The sequence below is a fragment of the Oncorhynchus tshawytscha genome, linkage group LG05 (assembly GCF_018296145.1).
Source record: "Oncorhynchus tshawytscha isolate Ot180627B linkage group LG05, Otsh_v2.0, whole genome shotgun sequence".
NCBI classification, from domain to species: domain Eukaryota; kingdom Metazoa; phylum Chordata; class Actinopteri; order Salmoniformes; family Salmonidae; genus Oncorhynchus; species Oncorhynchus tshawytscha.
Window position 1 is genome coordinate 37696853 of NC_056433.1, and position 25406 is coordinate 37722258.

At 42.5% G+C, this 25406-nt stretch overlaps 1 protein-coding gene across 6 annotated transcripts in view; it reads right to left on the reverse strand.

The window, feature by feature from the left end:
* LOC112232964 (otoferlin-like) overlaps positions 1-25406 on the reverse strand; it is a 142387-nt gene that overhangs the window by 72415 nt on the left and 44566 nt on the right. For all 6 annotated transcript variants that reach the window (XM_042321875.1, XM_042321877.1, XM_042321876.1 and 3 more), the window contains exons 3-4: positions 19056-19144; positions 1353-1452 (exon numbers count right to left, since the gene is read on the reverse strand). In XM_042321875.1, the coding sequence (XP_042177809.1) occupies positions 1353-1452; positions 19056-19144 (189 nt within the window). The remainder of the gene's footprint in view (positions 1-1352; positions 1453-19055; positions 19145-25406) is intronic.

A 25406-nucleotide genomic window follows, 5' to 3' on the forward strand; every position in this document is an offset into this window, starting at 1 on the left:
CATATGCACTCAGACCATTTACTCAGTACTTTGTTGAAGCACCTTTGGCAGTGATTACAGTCTTGATTCTTCTTGAGTATGACGCTACAAACTTGCCAGCTCTGTCAGGTTGGATGGGGAGCGTCACTGCAGTGCTATTTTCAGTCCCTCCAGAGGTGTTCAATCGGGTTCAAGTCCGGGCTCTGGTTGGGCCACTCAAGGACATTCAGAGACTTGTCCTGAAGCCACTCCTGCGTTGTCTTGGCCGTGTGCTTGGCCGTGTGCTTATTGAAAGGTGAAGAACCTTTGCCCCAGTCTGAAGTCCTGAGAGCTCTGCAGCAGGTTTTCATCAAGGATCTTTCTGTACTTTGCTCTGTTCATCTTTCCCTCGATCCTGACTAGTCACCAGGCCCTGCCACTGAAAAACATCCTCACAGCATGATGCTGCCACTATCGTGCTTGACCGTAGGGAGGGTGCAAGGTTTCCTCCTGACGTGACGCTTGGCATTCAATCCAAAGAGTTCAATCTTGGTTTCATCAGATCAGAGAATCTTGTTTCTCATGGCCCGAGTCCTTTAGGTGCCTTTTGGCAAACTCCAAGCGGGCTGTCATGTCCCTTTTACTGAGGAGTGGCTTCAGTCTGGCCACTCTACCATAAAGGCCAGATTGGTGGAATGCTGCAGAGATGGTCGTCCTTCTGGAAGGTTCTCCCAGCTCCACAGAGGTTCTCTGTGCTCTGTCAAAATGACCATCGGGTTATTGGTCTCCTCCCTGACCAAGGCCCTTCTCCCTCGATTGCTCAGTGTTGGCCGGGCGGCCAGCTCTAGAAAGAGTCTTGGTGGTTCCAAACTTCTTGTATTTAAGAATGATGGGAGGCCAATGTGTTCTTGTGGACCTTCAATGCTGCAGACATTTTTTGTTACCCTTCCCCAGTTCTGTACCTTGACACAATCCTGTCTCTGAGCTCTACGGACAATTTCTTTGACCTCATGGCTTAGTTTTTGCACCTGAGCTCAATTTCAGGTCTGATAGCAAAGGGTCAGAACATTTTATTTGTAAACATTTCTAAAAATGTGTTTTTGCTTTGTCATTATGGGTTATTATGGGCATATTGATGAGGAAAAAATATAATTTAATCAATTTTAGAACAAGGCTATTAAGTAACAAAATGTGGAAAAGGGGAAGGGGTCTGAATACTTTCCAAATACACTGTATGTGGCTGTTGGATCAATACTCACCTGAGGTCAATAAAATACTTATATTTTTGGCTGTGTTCAGTATACACTGTATGATGTCCATAGATCAGTATGGAGGATTCTCATTCTTATGGCTATGGATATCTAAACTGATCAGGGACCAGTGTTGGGAATTACCCTGATGGCGGTGTTGTTGTCGTCGATGAGTGTGTCTGTCACCTCTAGCTGGCCCTCCTCTGCCACCTTCTGTAGAACCATCTTGAAGGTTCCAATGACTCTGGAACAACAGAACCACAATAACCATGATCAACCACTGTTTCACAAAAAGAGCAGAATATTCCTGATTCAGTGGGTTGTGGCATAGAACTGTGCCTTGGCTAAAAACACTGGTATTTTTATGTGATTGTTCAGAGATAAGGCTTCAAGTAGGCCACATTTGCATTTCAGCTGGGTTTGCTAGGTTCCATTGAATTAGGTTGATAGTGTTGTCCTTGCACAGCTCAGTCTGTCTCTCTGTATCTATCTCTCTTTTCACTGTCTTCCTTGTCTATCTGACATTCCCATATGTGTGTGTGCCTGTGTGTGTGTATGTGTGTGAGTGTGTAGGCAGAGTGATGGGAACTGGCTCTAACAGGCAGGGAGAGTCGTTGGCCGCTACAACAACTAACCAGTAAAGAGGAGCAGACGAAGAAATAGACTCTTATTAGAACAACAGAGATAGAGCTACAGACATAGACGCAGATACGTACGCACACAAACACTGAATAAAGGGTAACTGTTAAGGGAATTTTTATCTATAATGGCTAATTATGTATACATTTCAATCAGGATGTACTAATCAGAATACTATTATGTTACTGTATATGTACTAATCAGAATATTAAATGTTACTGTACATGTATGAGTTTTCTTTCTTGATCCCAGTACTGAAAATAATGTGTGTGTGAATGTGGTCAAGAGTTTAGAACAATGACGGTCTGTTCCTTGGTACAAATGAATGAACTATATCTCCAGACTGACTAGAATGCTTATCTACACTGACTGACCTTGGCTCTAGGCGAGGAGGGAAGGCTTGAGAGCTAAAGACCCTTTCTACTAGTGTCAAGAAGAGACAGAACATTTAGAAAACGCTGACGTCATTTTCAGTTTATAACCTGTGGTAAAATGTGTGTGTACTCAGTACTCTCTTGAATAAAGGCTGTTACTTGACTTTAAGACCAGGGCTCTGTCCATTCCTATAAAATAAGGCTCTTACAAATTCTTATGAATTGACAGAGTGTTTAATTTGAATTGGGAATTAAAACAGAGTAACACACCCTATTTGCTCTATACACTTTCACTTTCTCTATTCCGATACTGATATTATCACTTTTCCCTGTGATCTCATGCCTGTTTCTCTCTCAGAGAATATTAAACTGCAAAAATTCAAACCAAGCCAGGTCGCTCAAGATCCACTGCGAAATTAGACGTCCGCTCATGGTAAGCAGGATGTCAGGAGATTACTTCAAAACCGTCCTCTAGGGACAACGGTGAGCACTACTACAATTATTTTGGCTTGATATTTGCTAGGGTGTTGTGGACGGGCGTAAACTGCCAGCTCCGGCTCCGAGGGTCGCGTATTCAATCCCAGTGCTAGGCAATCCCAGTGCAAACCTTAACCCCTAAACTATTCAGAATTAATGCCTGAATTTTTTACCTTCAAAACGTTACGTTCATGGACAAGGGATTGGACGCCTGATTTTGCGGTAAGACAGTCAGAGTTTGTTGTCAATCCAGCAGGTCTGTTCTCGACAAACGCACACACGGACACACACAATATCCTCTGCACAGCCCCACCACCTTTCTGCCAGTGAGTACTTGTTGAAGTTAAGTAGCAACCAACTCTATCCCCATTCCAACACCTGACAGTTATTTCCTTATTATATTGTCGGGGGAAACTCATTAGCTGCTATCGCTGCCCTGAGGAAAAACAACTTTAACAAAGTGTCTAAGAAAACGCAGATGATTTATTCCTTTAGCATATCAACTTTAGAGTGCTGTTAACTTCCTGTCCTTTAGCAAAGTTGCTGCCTAGAAAAACAACATTTAAGCTAAATTGCTGCCTAGAAAAACAACATTTTATTATTTTCAATTGTTTTTGACCCCCCAAAAAAGCCAAAGGCTGCAAATGACTTTATTGGGCGATAAGCCTATCTCAATTCTCATTCTCTAACATTCCATAGTTTCACAATGTACCAGACTGCATACAGAAATATGGGTTACACTCTATGACCAACAAGAACAGTATAAAGGATTCATTAAGCCTTCATTGAGCATTTATAAGGCCTTCATATGTGCTTCACAAATCATTTACAAGCAAATGTAATTTGCTGTTTGTTAAAAGTGGGAGCGAAACCTGGTACCATTTGTATTCAGTCAGAGAATTATAAAGGTGTGAATAATTGATATAGTTTCCCCCGGACAATATTGTAGCAGAGCAATCAATCACACACCACACAAAGACCCAGTATACTACTACTATATATCCACACACACACACACACACACACACACACACACACACACACACACACACACACACACACACACACACACACACACACACACACACACACACACACACACACACACACACACACACACACACACAACACACACACACACACACAAACAAAAATCCACTGGGAGCCCAACTACACGTAATATAAACCAACCACAGTCAATAGTATCACACTTTGTCACATACACACACACACTGGAGGAGGTTGAGGGGGGTATTTCTCCTAAGGGATGGTCAGTAACAGTGAGAGGCCTGGGGATTATGAGAAGTGACAGGCAGGGAGCAAACTTGGGCCATTAAGATATGTGTGAGTGTGGGTGTGTGTGTGTGAGAGAGAGTAAGAGAGAGGCTATTTGGTGCTTTCACTAAAATACCAATCACAAACCACCATTGTGTTCATCACTCTAAATTCTGTGTATCCACTTTTCTTTCACCAACCAATCTCTCTTACCTGGTTGCATCCAGTTCTAACTTTTCAACTTTGTACAACTAGTTGCAAGCCTCAGCCAATCAAAGCAAAATACTTTTGTCACATGATCCATTCGAAGTTTCAGAATTCTAACCAGTTGTCATGTCAACACAGCTGCCTGTCACTGCCAGTGTGCATAAAGGTTGACAGAAGAGACATTAGCAGAATGGGAGATATCTACCATTTGGCAATCATGGCTAGTCAAATGAACATGGTTTGGCAGTCAATAAATGCAATTATTGAAGTGAACCCAAACCTTTCCCTGACCAGTTTCAACTGAAATTGTTCACCCTGAACTGTGCTAATTAGCTATTTAACATTAGCTTAATTCCTTGCTAGCATGGTTAGCTCATTGCTAGCTAGTCATGTTGGTGTTCGCAATGTCATTTTGACTAGCTAGCTAAATTGTACAGACTGCATTTTGTCTATATCCATGCTGTTACAATAACCAAACAATTGGACAAACAAATAATTGGTGAAACAACGATGTAATGCAGCATCTCAACATGGGGGGAGTGCAGAATAAAAAATAAAAAATATGACAGAAGCAGCCTCAATCTGATTTGCTGTTGCAAGCTATTTTTGTTGTTGCGTCATGTAACAGCAAAGTTGCTTGAGATGATGTCACTTGCAACCTGGAACTGCAACTAAAAGTGTGTGAAAGTTGCTTTGTGCAATTCTAGCCTGACTCTCTTGCTTTCCACCCTTTCCCTCCCTTTCCACCCTTCCACCCTTTCCCTCCCTTTCCACCCTTTCCCTCCCTTTTTTACCACCACCCATGTCTCTCTCTCAATTCAAATCAATTTAAATTCAATTTCAATTTAAGGGTTTTATTGGCATGGGAAACATATGTTAACATTGCCAAAGCAAGTGAAGTAGATTTAAAAAAAAGTGAAATAAACAATAAAAATGAACAGTATCATTACACTCACAAAAGTTCAAAAATAATAAAGACATTTCGAATGTCATATTATGTTCAAATAGTTCAAGTACAAAAGGGAAAATAAATAAAAAATAAATATGGGTTGTATTTACAATGGTGTTTGTTCTTCACTAGTTGCACTTTTCCTGTGGCAATAGGTCACAAAAATATTGCTGCTGTGATGGCACACTGTGGAATTTTACCCAATAGATATGTGAGTTCATCAAAATTGGGTTTGTTTTCGAATTCATTGTGGATTTATGTAATCTGAGGGAAATATGTGTCTCTAATATGGTCATACATTTGACAGGAGGTTAGAAAGTGCAACTCAGTGTTCACCTCATTTTGTGGGCAGTGTGCACATAGCCTGTCTTCTCTTGAGAGCTAGGACTGCCTACAGCAGCCTTTCTCAATAGCAAGGCTATGCTCACTTGCTCTTTACATAGTCAAAGCTTTCCTTAAGTTTGGTTCAGTCACAGTGGTCAGGGTTTCTGCCACTGTGTACTCTCTGTTTAGGACCAATTAGCATTCTAGTTTGCTCTATTTTTTTCCGTTAAATCTTTCCAGTGTGTCAAGTAATGATCTTTTTTGTTTTTTTTTCTAATTGTGTTGCTGTCCTGGGGCTCTGTGAGATCTGTTTGTGTTTGTGAACAGAGTCCCAGGACCAGCTTGCTTAGGGGACTCTTCTCCAGGTTCATCTCTCTGTAGGTGATGGCTTTGTTATGGAATGTTTGGGAATCGCTTCCTTTTAGGTGGTTGTAGAATTTAATGGCACTTTTCTGGATTTTGATAATTAGTGGGTATTCTGCTCTGAATGCATTATTTGGTGTTTTACTGTGTACACAGGGGATATTTTTGCAGAATTCTGCATGCAGAGTCTCAATTTTGGTGAAAATTGGTCTCAATTTTGTGAATTCTTGGTTGGTGAGCGGACCCCAAACCTCACAATCGTAAAGGGCAATGGGTTCTATAACTGAACAAGTATTTTTTACCAGATCCTAATTGTATGTCGAATGTTATGTTCCTTTTGATGGAAGGTACCTGTGGCATTGATGTTTAGGCCGAGGTATATGTAATTTTTTGTGTGTTCTAAGGAAACAGTGTCTAAATGTCATTTGTATTTGTGGTCCTGGCAACTGGACCTTTTTTGGAACACCATTATTTTTTGTCTTACTGAGATTTACTGTCAGGGCCCAGGTCTGACAGAATCTGTGCAGAAGATCTAGGTGCTGCTGTAGGCCCTCCTTGGATGGGGACAGAAGAACCAGATCATCATCAAACAGTAGACATTTGACTTCAGATTCTAGTATGGTGAGGCCGGGTGCTGCAGACTGTTTAAGTGCCCTCGCCAATTCGTTGATATATATACAGTGCCTTGCGAAAGTATTCGGCCCCCTTGAACTTTGCGACCTTTTGCCACATTTCAGGCTTCAAACATAAAGATATAAAACTGTATTTTTTGTGAAGAATCAACAACAAGTGGGACACAATCATGAAGTGGAACGACATTTATTGGATATTTCAAACCTTTTTAACAATCAAAAACTGAAAAATTGGGCGTGCAAAATTATTCAGCCCCTTTACTTTCAGTGCAGCAAACTCTCTCCAGAAGTTCAGTGAGGATCTCTGAATGATCCAATGTTGACCTAAATGACTAATGATGATAAACACAATCCACCTGTGTGTAATCAAGTCTCCGTATAAATGCACCTGCACTGTGATAGTCTCAGAGGTCCGTTAAAAGCGCAGAGAGCATCATGAAGAACAAGGAACACACCAGGCAGGTCCGAGATACTGTTGTGAAGAAGTTTAAAGCCGGATTTGGATACAAAAAGATTTCCCAAGCTTTAAACATCCCAAGGAGCACTGTGCAAGCGATAATATTGAAATGGAAGGAGTATCAGACCACTGCAAATCTACCAAGACCTGGCCGTCCCTCTAAACTTTCAGCTCATACAAGGAGAAGACTGATCAGAGATGCAGCCAAGAGGCCCATGATCACTCTGGATGAACTGCAGAGATCTATAGCTGAGGTGGGAGACTCTGTCCATAGGACAACAATCAGTCGTATATTGCACAAATCTGGCCTTTATGGAAGAGTGGCAAGAAGAAAGCCATTTCTTAAAGATATCCATAAAAAGTGTCGTTTAAAGTTTGCCACAAGCCACCTGGGAGACACACCAAACATGTGGAAGAAGGTGCTCTGGTCAGATGAAACCAAAATTGAACTTTTTGGCAACAATGCCAAACATTATGTTTGGCGTAAAAGCAACACAGCTCATCACCCTGAACACACCATCCCCACTGTCAAACATGGTGGTGGCGGCATCATGGTTTGGGCCTGCTTTTCTTCAGCAGGGACAGGGAAGATGGTTAAAATTGATGGGAAGATGGATGGAGCCAAATACAGGACCATTCTGGAAGAAAACCTGATGGAGTCTGCAAAAGACCTGAGACTGGGACGGAGATTTGTCTTCCAACAAGACAATGATCCAAAACATAAAGCAAAATCTACAATGGAATGGTTCAAAAATAAACATATCCAGGTGTTAGAATGGCCAAGTCAAAGTCCAGACCTGAATCCAATCGAGAATCTGTGGAAAGAACTGAAAACTGCTGTTCACAAATGCTCTCCATTCAACCTCACTGAGCTCGAGCTGTTTTGCAAGGAGGAATGGGAAAACATTTCAGTCTCTCGATGTGCAAAACTGATAGAGACATACCCCAAGCGACTTACAGCTGTAATCGCAGCAAAAGGTGGCGCTACAAAGTATTAACTTAAGGGGGCTGAATAATTTTGCACGCCCAATTCTTCCGTTTTTGATTTGTTAAAAAAGTTTGAAATATCCAATAAATGTCGTTCCACTTCATGATTGTGTCCCACTTGTTGTTGATTCTTCACAAAAAAAATACAGTTTTATATCTTTATGTTTGAAGCCTGAAATGTGGCAAAAGGTTGCAAAGTTCAAGGGGGCCGAATACTTTCGCAAGGCACTGTATATGTTAAAGAGGGTGGGGCTTATGCTGCATCCCTGTCACACCCCACAGCCCTGTGGAAAGAAATGTGTATGTTTTTTGCTCATTTTAACCGCACACTTGTTGTTTGTGTACATGGATTTTATATTGTTTTTCCCCCAACACCACTTTCCATCCATTTGCATAGAAGACCTTCATGCCATTTAAAAAAAAATCAACAAAGCATGAGACAACTTTGCCTTTGTTTTGTTTGTTTGTCAATTAGGGTGTGCAGGGTTAATACGTGGTCTGTTGTACTGTAATTTGGTAAAAAGACAATTTGGCATTTGCACAGTACATTGTTTTCACTGAGGAAATGTACGAGTCTGCTGTTAATGATAATGCAGAGAATTTTCCCAAGGTTCCTGTTGACGCATATCCCACGGTAATTTGTCTCCACTTTTGTGGATTGGGGTGATCAGTCCTTGGTTCCAAATATTGGGGAAGATGACAGAGCTGAGGATGATGTTAAAGAGTTTAAGTTTAGCCAATTGGAATTTGTGGTCTGTATATTTTATAATTTCATTGAGGATCTCAGCAAACACCACAGGCCTTTTTGGGTTGGAGGGTTTGTATTTTGTCCTGTAGTTCATTCAATGTAATTGGAGAATCCAGTGGGTTCTGGCAATTTTTAATAGTTGATTCTAAGATTTGTATTTGATCATGTATATGTTTTTGCTGTTTGTTCTTTGTAATAGGGACAAAAAGATGGTTTATCCATACATCTCCATTTTGGATAGATAACTCTTCGTGTTGTTGTTTGTTTAGTGTTTTCCAATTTTCCCAGAAGTGGTTAGAGTCTAAGGATTCTTTAATTACATTGAGCTGATTTCTGATGTGCTGTTCCTTCTTTTTCCATAGTGTATTTCTGTATTGTTTTAGTGATTCACCAGAGTGAAGGCATAAGCTCAGGTTTTCTGGGTCTCTATGTTTTTGGTTGGATAGGTTTCTCAATTTCTTTCTTAGGTTTTTAATTCTTCATCAAACCATTTGTCATTGTTGTTTCTTCGGTTTTCTGTTCGAAATGTTTTGTTTTGATATGGAAGCTGAGAGGTCAAATATACTGTTTAGGTTTTCTACTGCCAAGTTTACACCTTCACTATTCTTGTGAAACGTTTTGTCCAGGAAGTTATCTAAAATGGATTGAATATGTTGTTGCCAAATAGTTTTTTGATAGGTTTCCACACTACTTTCCTTCCATCTATAGCATGTCTTAATATTATTCAGTTCCTTTGGCTTTGATGCCTCACGATTGAGTTTTGCTCTGTTCAAGTAGGCTGACTTTGCTGTGATCTGATAGGGGTGTCAGTGGGCTGACTGTGAACACTCTGAGAGACTCTGGGTTGATGTCAGTGATAAAGTCGTACCTACCGTAGGAGTCCCCTCGAAGCCTACCACTGACTACGTACATACCCAACGTGCTACAGAGCTGCAGGAGTTGTGACCTGTTTTTGTTGGTTATGTTGTCGTAGTTCTGCCAATGGGGGCGTATGGGGGAGGGAATGCTATCACCTCCAGGCAGGTGTCTCTCTCTCTTTCGCTCTCTCTCTCATTCTCACACTCTCTCACCCTCTCTCTGTATCTCTTATGCTTTCCCTCTCTCCCCCTTCTCGCTGTGCCTGTAATCTCCCTCTCTCCCTCCCTCCTGAGAGATGGATGCAGTATGCAGCAGAATACTGCAGCCAAATAATAACAACTGCAGCCAAATGAAGGAACCATTAGTCAATACAGACATATAATTATATAGAGGATAAACCTTATGGACAGAACTTAACACCAGGTTTAATCCTCACTGTCACAAATCATTCCCCCACCAACGCAGACAGCTAGGCTTCATCTGGAAGTAGCTAAGTCTTTCCATACTGAGTACTGAATAATACCATGGTATACATGTCCTTATTTGGCTCATAGCCAGAATACCTTGGATTATTCTCTAGTTTGGAATATAGCTTATCTCTTTTTTTCATTGAAAAGAAAACCAATGTCAACTTTTATTGCATCCATCTATTTGGTACAGGAGGATACAGGATACTGTCCCCTTCACTGTTCTCTCTCCTCCACCCCTTTCTTCTCTTCCCCACCATCTTCCTCTCCTCTCTACTCTGTCCTTTTGTTATCACGATGGTGATCGATACCTCGATACCTCCTCAGAAAAGTGAACGGTTTGTCGGTTCCTTTCAGCCTTTGTAACACGTGTACAACTCCTGAATAATTGAAGAAAACCAGCCTATCATGTTCTGGCTCACTTTTTAGCTCTTCAAAAGGTGCCATTCATTATTGATCCTGATGTGCCAAACAATTTACTTTCATCTGCTTCATAATTTAGAGCCGAGGTCATCTCCTTCCTTCTCAAGTGAAATACATTTTTCTTTCTAGGTCAACCCTCAAAATCTCAAGTTAGCTGTTTAATAAAAATGTATATAAAAATGTACCTTTACTTAACTAGGCAAGTCAGTTAAGAACAAAATCTTATTTACAATGACAGCCTACCTGGGAAGAGTGGGTTAACTGCCTTGTTCAGGGGCAGAACGACAGATTTTTACCTTGTCAGCACCCTTTTGGTTACTGGCCCAACGCTCTAACCACTAGGCTACCTGCCACCCTGGCTTCAATCGAGCAGTACATTAAATTGAAGCTTAACTACAATAATAAGTGTTGCTTTTCGAAGACATGGATGCAGAGAAGATATCTTGGAGTATGAGTGGGAAACAATGCACAGGTTGTTTAGTATTCTCTCATAGAAATTACTGTATGCTTTACACTTGCACATGATTTAGTTTTCATCATCACATTACAAAGCAGTGCCCCCCGTTGGCCAACAGTGAGACATGAATAAAACTTGTATACACACACACAGACACAGGCACACAGGCACACAGGCACACACGACACACGACACACGACACACGACACACGACACACACCACACACACACACACACACACACACACACACACACACACACAATCTCTCTTGTCTGCCAACCCTATAACAGAATGGTTATTGTTATGCCCCTGTAAAAGTTAAGAGGCAGTTTATGAGTTCTCTATGTGAGGGGCAGCTACTCTGGGGAATGACCCCACCAACGCAGAATTTTTTTTTACATTTTTGGTCATCAACACATACTTGAATAAATCATCTTTGGAAAACATGTAATGGAAGAACAACTTCACCAGAAACAGTGCATTCTGGGTAGGCATCAATGATTTCTCTATTTGTCCAACTCTTGCCTTCCCTCTGCACTAAAGAGCCTGATGAGCTTTCTATGTTAAAGTAGCCAATGCTTGGTTATAATATTGTGGCTACTAAATGTGAACGTCTTGTGTAAAGAATATGTTTGGCAACATTATTTCTAGTTATTGAACCAACTTAATTAATTGTTTTACAGGGAATTTATTTAATTATTTGAAGAAATTTGGATAGCTAATTCCAAATGAAAAAGTGAACTTAGAACAAGAGGAAAAAAATGGGTCACATTTACATGAAGTGTTAGTTTGTATTTGTTATTTATTAGGTTTAACCAAAGGGTAAAAGTACGTTGAGTGTTGAAAGATTGCAACTTAAAATATAGGTTTAGTAATAATACAATAAAACAGTTGGCATTGAATCATATATTTGGTTTCAACAAATGTAGTATTTATCCATTGAAAAAACCTAACTCATTTAGTTGTAACCAGTTAAAGTATTTTTTGTTGTTGGTTGATCCAAAGAGTCTTTGTTTACAGTGCAGAGGAAATGAGGGATAATAGCGATGAAGGCATGATTTGCAGTCTGTGGGAGAAGAGAGGGAGGGAGACGGGGAGAGAGCGGAGGCGAAAGCAGAGAGAAGCTGAGTTTGGGAGGAGAAGATACACATGAATTATACAATGTGGGGGGCTTTGTGGAGGAAGGATTTCATATGCTCATATCCCTTAACACAGATATAATTGGAGGAAAAAACTTTGAGAAGCAATAAGGTTTTGGGTTGTATTAAAGTGCAGTGTTCCCCATTAGTGCAACACCGAGATTGCATCAATAGTATATGAGGTGATATTAAAGTTTTTAAATTATGCATATAACTGGCCAGGTAAACCACTAAAGTGCGCATGTGTGTGCATGTGTGTCATCATCATCACGAAACTCATTGTGTTTTGGTAACATGACCAGGTCATCCCACCACTCCCTCTTACCCTCCATTGCCGTGAACCAAAAGGTTATGAGTTAAAATCCCAGGTGAGGACATATTGAATAATAATTACTGTATAAATGAACATGCACAATGTAATCATGTATGTTAATGAGGGTGAAATACAGTGCATTCGGAAAGAATTCAGACCACTTCCCTTTTTCCACATTTTGTTACGTTACAGCCTTATTCTAAAATGTATAAAATAATTTTTTCTCTCATCAATCTACACACAATACCCCATAATGACAATGTGAAAAAAGTTTTTTAGAGTTTTTGGCAAATTTATTACAAATAAAAACAGAAATATCTTATTTACATAACTATTCAGAACCTTTGCTAAATTACTCAAAATTGAGCTCATGTTTATCCTGTATCCGTTGATAATCCTTGAGCTGTTTCGACAACTTGATTGGAGTCCACCTGTGATAATTTCATTTCATTTGATTGGACCGGATTTGGAAAGGCACACACCTGTCTATATAAGGTCCCAGAGTTGACGATGCATGTCCGAGAAAAAAACAAGCCGTGAGGTTGAAAGAATTGTCCGTAGAGCTCTGAGACAGGATTGTGTTGAGGCACAGGTCCCCAAGAACATAGTGGCCTCCATCATTCTTAAATGGAAGAAGTTTGGAACCACCAAGACTCTTCCTAGAGCTAGCGGTTTGTTGCTAACCTTACTTCGCTACCTGCCAACTTTACGTTTTTTACTTTTTAAATTACCGTTTTACATTTTTTTAAAATTCCTCGCTCAACTTTTTTCATTCAACTTTTTCACTCCGGACGCTTTATTTGGACGTGGTTCGGCAGGACTTCCACCAGCCAAAGCTAAGTAGTAACATTAACATTATGCCTTCTAATTGCAGTCACTGTACTCCTAATATACTGGAGAACGATCGCCTTATGGCAAAGATAGCCGCGCTGCAAGCCCAGCTCCAGTCGCAATCGTTAGGCAAGGGTATTTTAAGTGTAGGAAAGGATGAAACAGCGTCTGTGCCACCAATAAGTGCAGATAGTAGTATAAATCCCCTCGCACAGTCCCCGCAGCCGAACAATTTTCTCATGGCTTCTGGAAGGAAATGCTGTAGGAATGCTCAACCGGTGTCGCTCATTCAGCAGAAAGAAACATTCAACCGCTCTCCCCATTAAGCAACGGGTCGGAGTCAGAGGACGAGCCTTCTCTGGTCTCTCCTCCTCCCATTACGAGGTCTAAGACACCGAAGCCTCCCACCATTAGCTCTGACAAATTGAAAACCCTAGTCACTGGTGACTCCATTACCCTCAGTATTAGACTTAAAACGAATCATCCAGCGATCATACACTGTTTACCAGGGGGCAGGGCTACCGACGTTAAGACTAATCTGAAGATGGTGCTGGCTAAAGCTAAAACTGTCGAGTGTAGAGAGTACCAACAATGTTAGAATGAAACAGTCAGAGGTCACCAAGCGCAACATAGCTTCAGCCTGTAAATCAGCGAGAAAGATGTGTCAGCATCGAGTAATTGTCTCTGGCCCCTTCCCAGTTAGGGGGAGTGATGCGCTCTACAGCAGAGTCTCACAACTCAATCGCTGGTTGAAAACTGATTTTTGCCCCTCAAAAAATATAGAATTTGTAGATAATTGGTCCTCTTTCTGGGACTCACCCACAAACAGCACCAAGCCTGGCCTGCTGAGGATTGATGGACTCCATCCTAGCTGGAGTGGTGCTCTCATATTATCTACGAACATAGACAGGGCTCTAACTCCCCTAGTTCCACAATGAGATAGCCAGCCTGCCAGCTTAGTGGAGTCTGTCACTAGCACAGTCAGTGTAGTCAGCTCAGCTATCCCCATTGAAACCGTGTCTGTGCCTCGATCTAGGTTGGGCAAAACTAAACATGACAGTGTTCGCCATAGCAATCTCACTGGAATAAAGACCTCCTCCATTCCTGTCATTATTGAAAGAGATTGTGATATCTCACATCTCAAAATAGGGCTACTTAATGTTAGATCCCTCACTTCAAAGGCAGTTATAGTCAATGAACTAATCACTGATCATGATCTTGATGTGATTGGCCTGACTGAAACATGGCTTAAGCCTGATGAATTTACTGTGTTAAATGAGGCCTCTCCTCCTGGTTACACTAGTGACCATATCTCCTGTGCATCCCGCAAAGGCGGAGGTGTTGCTGACATTAACGATAGCAAATTTAAAATTAGACAATAAAAAACGACTGTGTTTTCGTCTTTTGAGGTTCTAGTTATGAAATCTATGCAGCCAACTCAATCACTATTTATAGCTACAGGCCTCCTGGGCCGTATACAGCGTTCCTCACTGAGTTCCCAGAATTCCCATTGGATCTTGTAGTCATGGCAGGTAATATTCACATTTTTGGTGACTTTAATATTCACATGGAAAAGTCCACAGACCCACTCCAAAAGGCTTCGGAGCCATCACCGACTCAGTGGGTTACTCATACTCTGGACCTAGTTTTATCCCGTGGAATAAATGTTGTGGATCTTAATGTTTTTCCTCATAATCCTGGACTATTGGACCACCAGTTTATTACGTTTGCAACCGCAACAAATAGTCTGCTCAGACCCCAACCAAGGATCATCAAAAGCCGTGCTATAAATTATCGGAAAACCCAAGGACGTCAGAGTACAAAAATCCATTAACCACCTAACTGAAGAACTCAATTTAAACTTGCATAATACCCTAGATGCTGTCGCACCCCTAAAAACAAAAACATTTGTCATAGGAAACTAGCTCCCTGGTATACAGAAAATACCTGAGCCCTGAAGAAAACTTCCAGAAAATTGGAACGGAAATGGTGCTACACCAAACTGGAAGTCTTCCGACTAGCATGGAAAGACAGTACTCTGCAGTATCGAAGAGCCCTCACTGCTGCTCAATCATCCTATTTTTCCAACTTAATTGAGGAAAATAAGAACAGTCAAAAATGTATTTTTGATACTGTCGCAAAGCTAACTAAAAAGCAACATTCCCCAAGAGAGGACGGCTTTCACTTCAGCAGCGATAAATTCCTGAACTTCTTTGACGAAAAGATCATGATCATTAGAAAGAAAATTTCGGACTCATCTTTAAATCTGCCTATTTCTCTAAAGCCCAGTTGTCCTGAGTCTGCACAACATTGCCAGGAACTAGAAGTTTTTTAATACTATATCTCGACACATTGATGAAAATAGTCATGGCCTCTAAACCTTCAAGCTACTTCCTGTTCTTGACCCTCCTATGTTGAACATAAACGTTTCCCTATCCACTGGATGTGTACCAAACTCACTAAAAGTGGCAGTAATAAAGCCTCTCTTGAAAAAGCAAAACCTTGACCCCAAAAATATAATAACTATCAGCCTATATCGAATCTCCCATTCCTCTCAACATTTTTTGAAAAAGCTGTTGCGCAGCAGATCACTGCCTTCCTGAAGACAAACAATGTATACGAAACGCTTCAGTCTGGTTTTAGACCCCATCATAGTACTGAGACTGCACTTGTGAAGGTGGTCAATTACCTTTTAATGGCGTCAGAACGAGGCTCTGCATCTGTCCTAGTGCTCCTAGACCTTAGTTCTGCTTTTGATTTTACTGCTAACCTACAAAGCATTACATGGGCTTGCTCTTATCTATCTTTCCGATTTTGGTCCTGCCGTACATATCTACATGTACACTATGGTCACAAGACGCAAGCCTCCTTACCGACCCTAGAATGTCTAAGCAAACAGCTGGAGGCAGGGTTGTCTCCTATAGAGCTCCATTTTTATGGAATGGTCTGCCTATCCATGTGAGTGACGCATACTCTCGACCTTTGTCTTTATTGAAGTCTCATCTCTTCAGTAGGTCCTGTGATTGAGTGTAGTCTGGCCCAGGAGTGTGAAGGTGAACTGAAAGGCACTGGAGCAACGAAGCGCCCTTGCTGTCTCTGCCTGGCCGGTTCCCCTCTCTCCACTGGGATTCTCTGCATCAATATCTACTACGGCGGTTGAATCCCTGGCTTACTGGTGCTCTTCCATGCCGTCCCTTGGAGGGGTGCGTCACTTGAGTGGGTTGAGACTGACATGATCTTCCTGTCTGGGTTGGTGCCCCCCCTTGGGTTGTGCCGTGGCAGAGATCTTTGTGGGCAATACTCGGCCTTGTCTCAGGATGGTAAGTTGGTGGTTGAAGACATCCCTCTAGTGGTGTGGGGGCTGTGCTTTGGCAAAGTGGGTGGGGTTATATCCTGCCAGTTTGGCCATGTCCGGGGGTATCGTCGGACGGGGCCACAGTGTCTCCCGACCCTTCCTGTCTCAGCCTCCAGTATTTATGCTGCAGTAGTTTATGTGTCCGGGGGCTAGGGTCAGTCTGTTATAGCTGGAGTATTTCTCCTGTCTTATCCGGTGTCCTGTGTGAATTTAAGTATGCTCTCTCTAATTTTCTCTCTCTTTCTCTCAGAGGACCTGAGCCCATGCCACAGGACTACCTGGCCTGATGACTCCTTGCTGTCCCCTGTCAAATCAAATCAAATGTTATTTGTCACATAGACACGGTTAGCAGATGTTAATGCGAGTGTAGCGAAATGCTAGTGCTTCTAGTTCCGACCATGCAGTAATATCTAACAAGTCATTTAACAATTTCACAACAACTACCTTATACACACAAGGGTAAAGGAATTAATAAGAATATGTAGATAAAAATATATGGATGAGCGATGGCCTAACGGCATAGGCGAGATGCAGTAGATGGTGCAGTAGATGAGTACAGTATATACATATGAGATGAGATGAGTAATGTAGGGTATGTAAACATTATATAAAGTGGCATAGTTTAAAGTGACTAGTGATACATTTATTACGTTACATGTTTTATTATTTAAGTGGCTAGAGATTTGAGTCAGTATGTTGGCAGCAGCCACTCAATGTTAGTGATGGCTGTTTAACAATCCGATGCCCCTGAGATAGGACCTGTTTTTCAGTCTCTCGGTCCCAGCTTTGATGCACTTTTCAGTCCACCTGGTTGTGCTGCTGCTCCAGTTTCAACTGTTTAGCCTGCGGCTATGGAACCCTGACCTGTTCACCGAATGTGCTACCTTGTCCCAGACCTGCTGTTTTCATTTTTCTAGAGACAGCAGGTGCGGTAGAGATACGCTGAATGATCGGCTATGAAAAGCCAACTGACATTAACTTCTGAGGTGCTGACCTGTTGCACCCTCTACAACCATTGTGATTATTATTATCTGACCCTGCTGGTCATCTATGGACATTTGAACATCTTGACCATGTTTTGTTATCACCTCCACCCGGCACAGCCAGAAGAGGACTGGCCACCCCTCACAGCCTGGTTCCTCTCTAGGTTCCTTCCTAGGTTCCGACCTTTCTAGGGAGTTTTTCCAAGCCACCGTGCTTCTATACCTGCATTGCTTGCTGTTTGGTGTTTTAGGCTGGGTTTCTGTACAGCACATTGTGACCAGCTGATGTCAGAAGGGCTTTATAAATACATTTGAAATTTGAAATTTGATTGATAGCGATTCTTTGTGACGGGCCTGGTGCCTGAAGGCTGACCCCGGGTTGCCGGTTGAACAGTGTTTAATCCGACACAGTGGTGCGAATTCTTCCGGGTTAAGCTGGCGAGTGTTAAGGAGCACGGTTAGGGGGGGCATGTTTTTGGAGGAATCGTGACTCCACCTTGCCTCTCCCGAGCTCGTTGGGGAGTTGCAGCGATGAGACAAGATCGAAATTGGGGAGAAAAAGGGGGATAATTTTTAATATTTACAATAATATATAGACAGCCTCCAAAGTTAGTGATGATGATGTAATAAGAATGTCAACAGTTAACCGTGCCTAAAACAAATGTGGTCTGTCGATTAATTTGTATAATTGGAATCAAATGAGTCCGTGCTTATTTTTGTTATTTCTTCATGTATCTCATCTATCATATGCACACGCATACAGAGCCTACTTTGAGTGAAATATCATCTCCAATCATAGAGATAGACAGAGATATAGCATCTACTGTATATACTGTACCTGTGTTTTTACTTCATCCTTAAAGTCTCGGCCTTAGCGTCTGAGTGGTTGAGCTCAGGGGCGACAGATGCAACCATTAGCATACGGCGCTAATACAATTTCATTACTGCCTCACTCCACTCTATTAGAAGGCCATTCAGATGCTGTACTGCGGCCCGCAGCCAATCCCACATACAATTGAATCAATCTATCACCTCATAGTCAAGAAGCGTTAGGAGCTGATTGCCTATCTGAAGTGCCTTTAGCTAGATTATTGTGTGCATTATGTCCGTCTGAGGATGGCAGGAGGAAAGTGATGGAAGGGTTATGGTGACCTTCCCTCAATGTTCCAACTGTTAGTTAGACCCTGTTTAGTATGGTGGTGTGTGGCAGTGTTGTGCGTATTATTATTCCTCTGACCCGTGTTTCGAGTGTGTATTGAGCATGCTGAGATTCAGGTATTTGTTGGTTTGAGATTTGTTAGTAGTAGCAGTAATCTCGGTTCTGGGTCCATATGTGTTTAGAGACAAAAAAATAGGACGAGGATCAGAACTGAAGCGGACCTCCGCAGTTATGGCCAAATGTCCCCTTACTTTCCGAAATTCGAAAGATGCTAATACCTGTGAAATCGTGATTTGTCCAAAGCACCGAAACTTTCGCTGCTCATTCTCTCACGCATCCCACTATTTATGTTTATGTAGTCTCTCCACGAGAGATTATGGTAGTACTTATGTTACAGTATTGTGTTTGAGTGTATTGTAGGTAACTGACCTGTTGGTGAAGACTTTGCTGTAGTTGAACACTTGAACTTCCAGCATCTCATTTTCATCCACTCTACTGGCAATCGGCCATCGGAACGTCTGAGGGGCGAGAAAGACTCATTAAGGATTCAGCCCAAAACTATGTGACAGTGTGACAGGCTGCACAACCACAGGCTATAATGATTCAACCAACAACATCCACAGTTTACAAGAAAATCATTTGACTGACCGGTTTAAAAGTATTTAATGTCAATCATTAACCACAACAGGCAATTTAAAAAAGCCCACCAGCCTTCTCTTACTGGGCCATAGAATATCTAATTACTTGTTTTACTAAGCAAGAGAAACATTTTCAACCCAACGCCAAAGCAACACCACCGGCAACATGAATAACTGAAATTGTGAGAAAACCTTAATTGGATTTCTTCAAGATAAACCCAAGTTGTGCTGCTGAGTCATCTCTAATAAACACAACAGAAGTTGCACCACAGCATGCAAACGCTATGTATCTCAGTGATCTAATCTCTATTATAAACTGGTTGGTTCGAGCCCCAAAGCTGATTTGCTGACAGCCGTAGTACATCAGACTGTATACCACGGGTATGACAAAATGTTTATTTTTTACTGCTCTAATTATGTTGGTAAGCAGTTTATAATAGCAATGAGGAACCTCAGGTTTCTTTTATTTATTACATTTTTATTTAACCTTCATTTAACTAGGCAAACCAGTTAAGAACAAATTCTTATTTTACCCCAGACAAAACCTACCCTAACCCGGACGATGCTGGGCCAGTTGTGCGCTGCCCTATGAGACTACCGATCACAGCAGGTTGTGATACAGCCAAGGATCAAACCAGGGTCTGCAGTGATACCTCTAGCACTGAGATGCAGTGCCTTAGATCGCTGCGCCACTCGGGGGTTTGTGATATATGGCCAATAAACCTTGATACGGGCTGTGTCCAGGCACTCTGCATTGCGTCTTGCATAAGAACAGCCCTTAGCCGTGGTATATTGGCCATATCCCACACCCCCGCGGGCCTTACTGCTTAAAATGACTGTCCACAGTTGATTAGCCAATCAGCAGCCTTTCCCCCTGTGTTATCACCTTATGTAAGTTCTGTTTAAAAAAAAATCGAGGGTGGAATGGGGTAAGGATCCAAAGAGTGAGAGATAGCCTAGCTAAATCCTGTCAAGGGTACAACAGCAAGACAGAGCTGATGGAATTCAATTGTTCTCTGTCAGTCTTGTCTGTTGTAACATTGAACTAAATGTGTCTATGTCAGTGCTGGATGTGTGATGGGAAATGTTTGAAGCTCATCCAGCCCTTGCTGGTCCTTTCTGCTCCTGGTTGCTGACAGCACAGTGGGCTGTTTTTACTCAGAGCAGTTATCCACCAGGCCTGCCCCTTTATTTAAACCTGGGGTTCCACCTGCCACTGTAATCCATACAGACAAGAGACAAGCCCTTAGGTGTGTGTGTGCGTGAGTGTGCACCCACATGAAAAAATACTATAGTATACAGTACTTAAATGTTATACTATTACCTGTAGTGTTTTGGTGGACTTTACTGGACTAAAACCCCACAGTGAATACTGTATACTGTAGCATGCTGTAGTATTTACAGTTAACTATAGAATGAATATTGTAGTTAAAGAAAACTGTAGAATATACTATTGTAATCAACGTAGTGTTTTTTCAGACACACTGTAGTATTTACTATAGTGTTTTTGTTCGACATATCTTTGACATACAGTAGAAGTGGAGGCCTTCACCTTGAGGAAACCTATTGGAGAAATACTAAAAGAGCAGAGGGGTTGTGTTTAGGTAGGTTGGTGGGTAGGTAGGACTGGGGTCTGAACAGATAATTCAGAGCTTCTGACCTTTTCTACAACCTGTAGGGAAAACGATATACATTGCATGTGGACACCCCTTCAAATGAGTGCATTTGGTTATTTCAGCCACACCTGTTGATAAAATGTCTTCCCTGCTAGAGCTGCCCCGGTCAACTGTAAGTGCTGCTACTGTAAGTGCTGCTAAGGGGAAACGTCTAGGAGCAACAATGACTCAGCCGCAAAGTGGTAGGCCACACGAGCTCACAGAACGGGACTGCAGAGTGCTGAAAAATCGCCTTTCCTCAGTTGCAATCCTCACTAATGAGTTCCAAACTGCCTCTGGAAGCAACGTCAGCACAAGAACTGTTCGTCAGCAATTTCAAGATATGGGTTCTCATGGCCGAGCAGCCGCACATAAACCTAAGATCACCATGTGCAATACCAAGCGTCGGCTGGAGTGGTGTAAAGCTTGCCACCATTGGACTCTGGAGCAGTGGAAACGCGATCACCATCTGGCAGTCTGACGGATTAATCTGGGTTTGGCGGATGCCAGGACAATGTTACCTTCCCGAATGCATAGTGCCAACAGTAAAGTTTGAGGGAGGAGGAATAATGGTCTGGCACTGTTTTTCATTGTTAGGGCAAGGCCCCTGTGCTTCCAACTTTGTGGAAACAGCTTGATTCAGCATGACAATGCCCCCGTGCACAAAGCGTGGTTTGTCGAGATCTGTGTGGAAGAACTTGACTGGCCTGCAAAGAACCTTGCCCTCAACCCCATTGAACGCCTTTGGGATGAATTGGAACACCGACTGCGAGCCAGACCTAATCAACCAACATCAGTGCCCGGCCTCACTAATGCACTTGTGGCTGAATGGAAGCAAGTCCTCACAGCAATGTTCCAACATCTAGTAGAAAGTCATCCTAGAAGAGTGGAGATTGTTATAGCAGCAAAGGGGGGACCAACTCCATATTAATACCCATAATTTTGGAATGAGATGTTTGACGAGCAGGTGTCCACATAAATAAAATCAAAATCAAATCAAATTTTATTTGTCACCTACACATGGTTAGCAGATGTTAATGCGAGTGTAGCGAAATGCTTGTGCTTCTAGTTCCGACAATGCAGTAATAACGAACAAGTAATCTAACTAACAATTCCAAAAAAAACTACTGTCTTATACACAGTGTAAGGGGATAAAGAATATGTACATAAGGATATATGAATGAGTGATGGTACAGAGCAGCATAGGCAAGATACAGTAGATGATATCGAGTACAGTATATACATATGAGATAAGTATGTAAACCAAGTGGCATAGTTAAAGTGGCTAGTGATACATGTATTACATAAGGATGCAGTCGATGATATAGAGTACAGTATCAACGTATGCATATGAGATGAACAATGTAGGGTAAGTAACATTATATAAGGTAGCATTGTTTAAAGTGGCTAGTGATATATTTACATCATTTCCCATCAATTCCCATAATTAAAGTGGCTGGAGTAGAGTCAGTGTCATTGACAGTGTGTTGGCAGTAGCCACTCAATGTTAGTGGTGGCTGTTTAACAGTCTGATGGCCTTGAGATAGAAGCTGTTTTTCAGTCTCTCGGTCCCAGCTTTGATGCACCTGTACTGACCTCGCCTTCTGGATGACAGCGGGGTGAACAGGCAGTGGCTCGGGTGGTTGATGTCCTTGATGATCTTTATGGCCTTCCTGTAGCATCGGGTGGTGTAGGTGTCCTGGAGGGCAGGTAGTTTGCCCCCGGTGATGCGTTGTGCAGACCTCACTACCCTCTGGAGAGCCTTACGGTTGAGGGTGGTGCAGTTGCCATACCAGGCGGTGATACAGCCCGCCAGGATGCTCTCGATTGTGCATCTGTAGAAGTTTGTGAGTGCTTTTGGTGACAAGCCGAATTTCTTCAGCCTCCTGAGGTTGAAGAGGCGCTGCTGCGCCTTCCTCACGATGCTGTCTGTGTGAGTGGACCAATTCAGTTTGTCTGTGATGTGTATGCCGAGGAACTTAAAACTTGCTACCCTCTCCACTACTGTTCCATCGATGTGGATGGGGGTGTTCCCTCTGCTGTTTCCTGAAGTCCACAATCATCTCCTTAGTTTTGTTGACGTTGAGTGTGAGGTTATTTTCCTGACACCACACTCCGAGGGCCCTCACCTCCTCCCTGTAGGCCGTCTCGTCGTTGTTGGTAATCAAGCCTACCACTGTTGTGTCGTCCGCAAACTTGGTGATTGAGTTGGAGGCGTGCATGGCCACGCAGTCGTGGGTGAACAGGGAGTACAGGAGAGGGCTCAGAACGCACCCTTGTGGGGCCCCAGTGTTGAGGATCAGCGGGGAGGAGATGTTGTTGCCTACCCTCACCACCTGGGGGCGGCCCGTCAGGAAGTCCAGTACCCAGTTGCACAGGGCGGGATCGAGACCCAGGGTCTCGAGCTTGATGACGAGCTTGGAGGGTACTATGGTGTTGAATGCCGAGCTGTAGTCGATGAACAGCATTCTCACATAGGTATTCCTCTTGTCCAGATGGGTTAGGGCAGTGTGCAGTGTGGTTGAGATTGCATCGTCTGTGGACCTATTTGGGCGGTAAGCAAATTGGAGTGGGTCAAGGGTGACAGGTAGGGTGGAGGTGATATGGTCCTTGACTAGTCTCTCAAAGCACTTCATGATGACGGATGTGAGTGCTACGGGCGGTAGTCGTTTAGCTCAGTTACCTTAGCTTTCTTGGGAACAGGAACAATGGTGGCCCTCTTGAAGCATGTGGGAACAGCAGACTGGTATAGGGATTGATTGAATATGTCCGTAAACACACCGGCCAGCTGGTCTGCGCATGCTCTGAGGGCGCGGCTGGGGATGCCGTCTGGGCCTGCAGCCTTGCGAGGGTTAACACGTTTAAATGTCTTACTCACTTCGGCTGCAGTGAAGGAGAGACCGCATGTTTCCGTTGCAGGCCGTGTCAGTGGCACTGTATTGTCCTCAAAGCGGGCAAAAAAGTTATTTAGTCTGCCTGGGAGCAAGACATACTAGTGCGATCTATGGTTGGCATGTGGGTATCTCACTTATTGGGATATTGCGATACGGGGAAGGGGAATGGGCAGGGTATACAGTGCATTCAGAAAGTATTCAGACACCTTCAACTTTTCCACATTTTGTTACATTACAGCCTTATTCTAAAATGGATCACATTTTTTTTAAAGTATCATCAATCTGCATACAACACCCCAACACCCCACCCCAACAAAGCGAAAACAGGTTTTTAGAAATTGTCGCTAATTTATAAAAAAGTATAAATTAAAGAAGTATTCAGACCCTTTGCAATGAGACACAAAATTGATCTTAGGTGCATCCGGTTTCCATTGATCATCTTTGAAATGTTTCCACAACTTCATTGGAGTCCACCTGTGGTAAATCGATTGGACATGATTTGGAAAGGCACACATCTGTCTATATAAGGTCCGCTCCTGATCCCCGGGTTCATCATTTTGGTCGGCGTCCTGCAGCTGGAGACGCGCGTCGGGGAGGGGGTACTGTCACGTGTGCTCCCTATCCGGCCTCTAGGTCACCAGGCTGCTCGTTATGGCGCACACCTGTCACCATCGTTACAAGCACCTGCATGTCATCACTCACCTGAACTCCATCACTTCCTTGATTACCTGCCCTATATATGTCACTCCCTTTGGTTCCTTCCCCAGGCGTCATTGTTTCAGTTTCCTCTCTGTGCGTTGTTCGTGTGTCTTGTTTTGTGTTATGTTTAATTGATTTATTAAAACATTCACTCCCTGAACTTGCTTCCCGACTCTCAGCGCACATCGTTACACGAGTAAGCTAGTGACTTAAAAAAAAATAATAATGTGCCTTTCTAACTTTAGTAGCAAGTCACTAGCTAGCTATTAGAGTGCAGTTTTCTCCACCAGAAAGTATTGGATTTTTTGTTGAATAACCCATTTAATTCCCCACATCAGATTCAACATCTGGGAAAAATCTGCATCAATCATGTTGTGGAAGTCTGTGTATTCAAACTGCGCAACACAACGAGGAGGTAAGAAGAAACAGGGATGTTCTCAAGCAGCTTATCGACACTACTGTATTTTTGGGCATGCAACAGTTGGCTTTTAGGGGGAACATTCCGCTAACAAGGACAACCACAAGGAGCTTTAAATGTTTCCTCTCCAGGAACTGTGAGTAGCCCTGTTCATTTTATGTCATTGGGGTATGTAGAATCAATCACATACACAAACACGATCACATTATTGCACATCGATGTGCTTTTAAAACTTGCTTAGATAAACTCATTCTTAGCTAATTTTATTGGTCACATGACACATATTTAGCAGATGTTGTTGCGGGAGTAGCGAAATGCTTGTGTTCCTAGCTCCAACAGTGCAGCATTGTATCTAACAATACACATATTTTAAAGTAAAAGAATGGAATTAAGAAATATATAAATATTAGGACGAGCAATGTCGGAGTGGCATTGACTAAAATACAGTAGAATAGAATACAGTATATATATATATG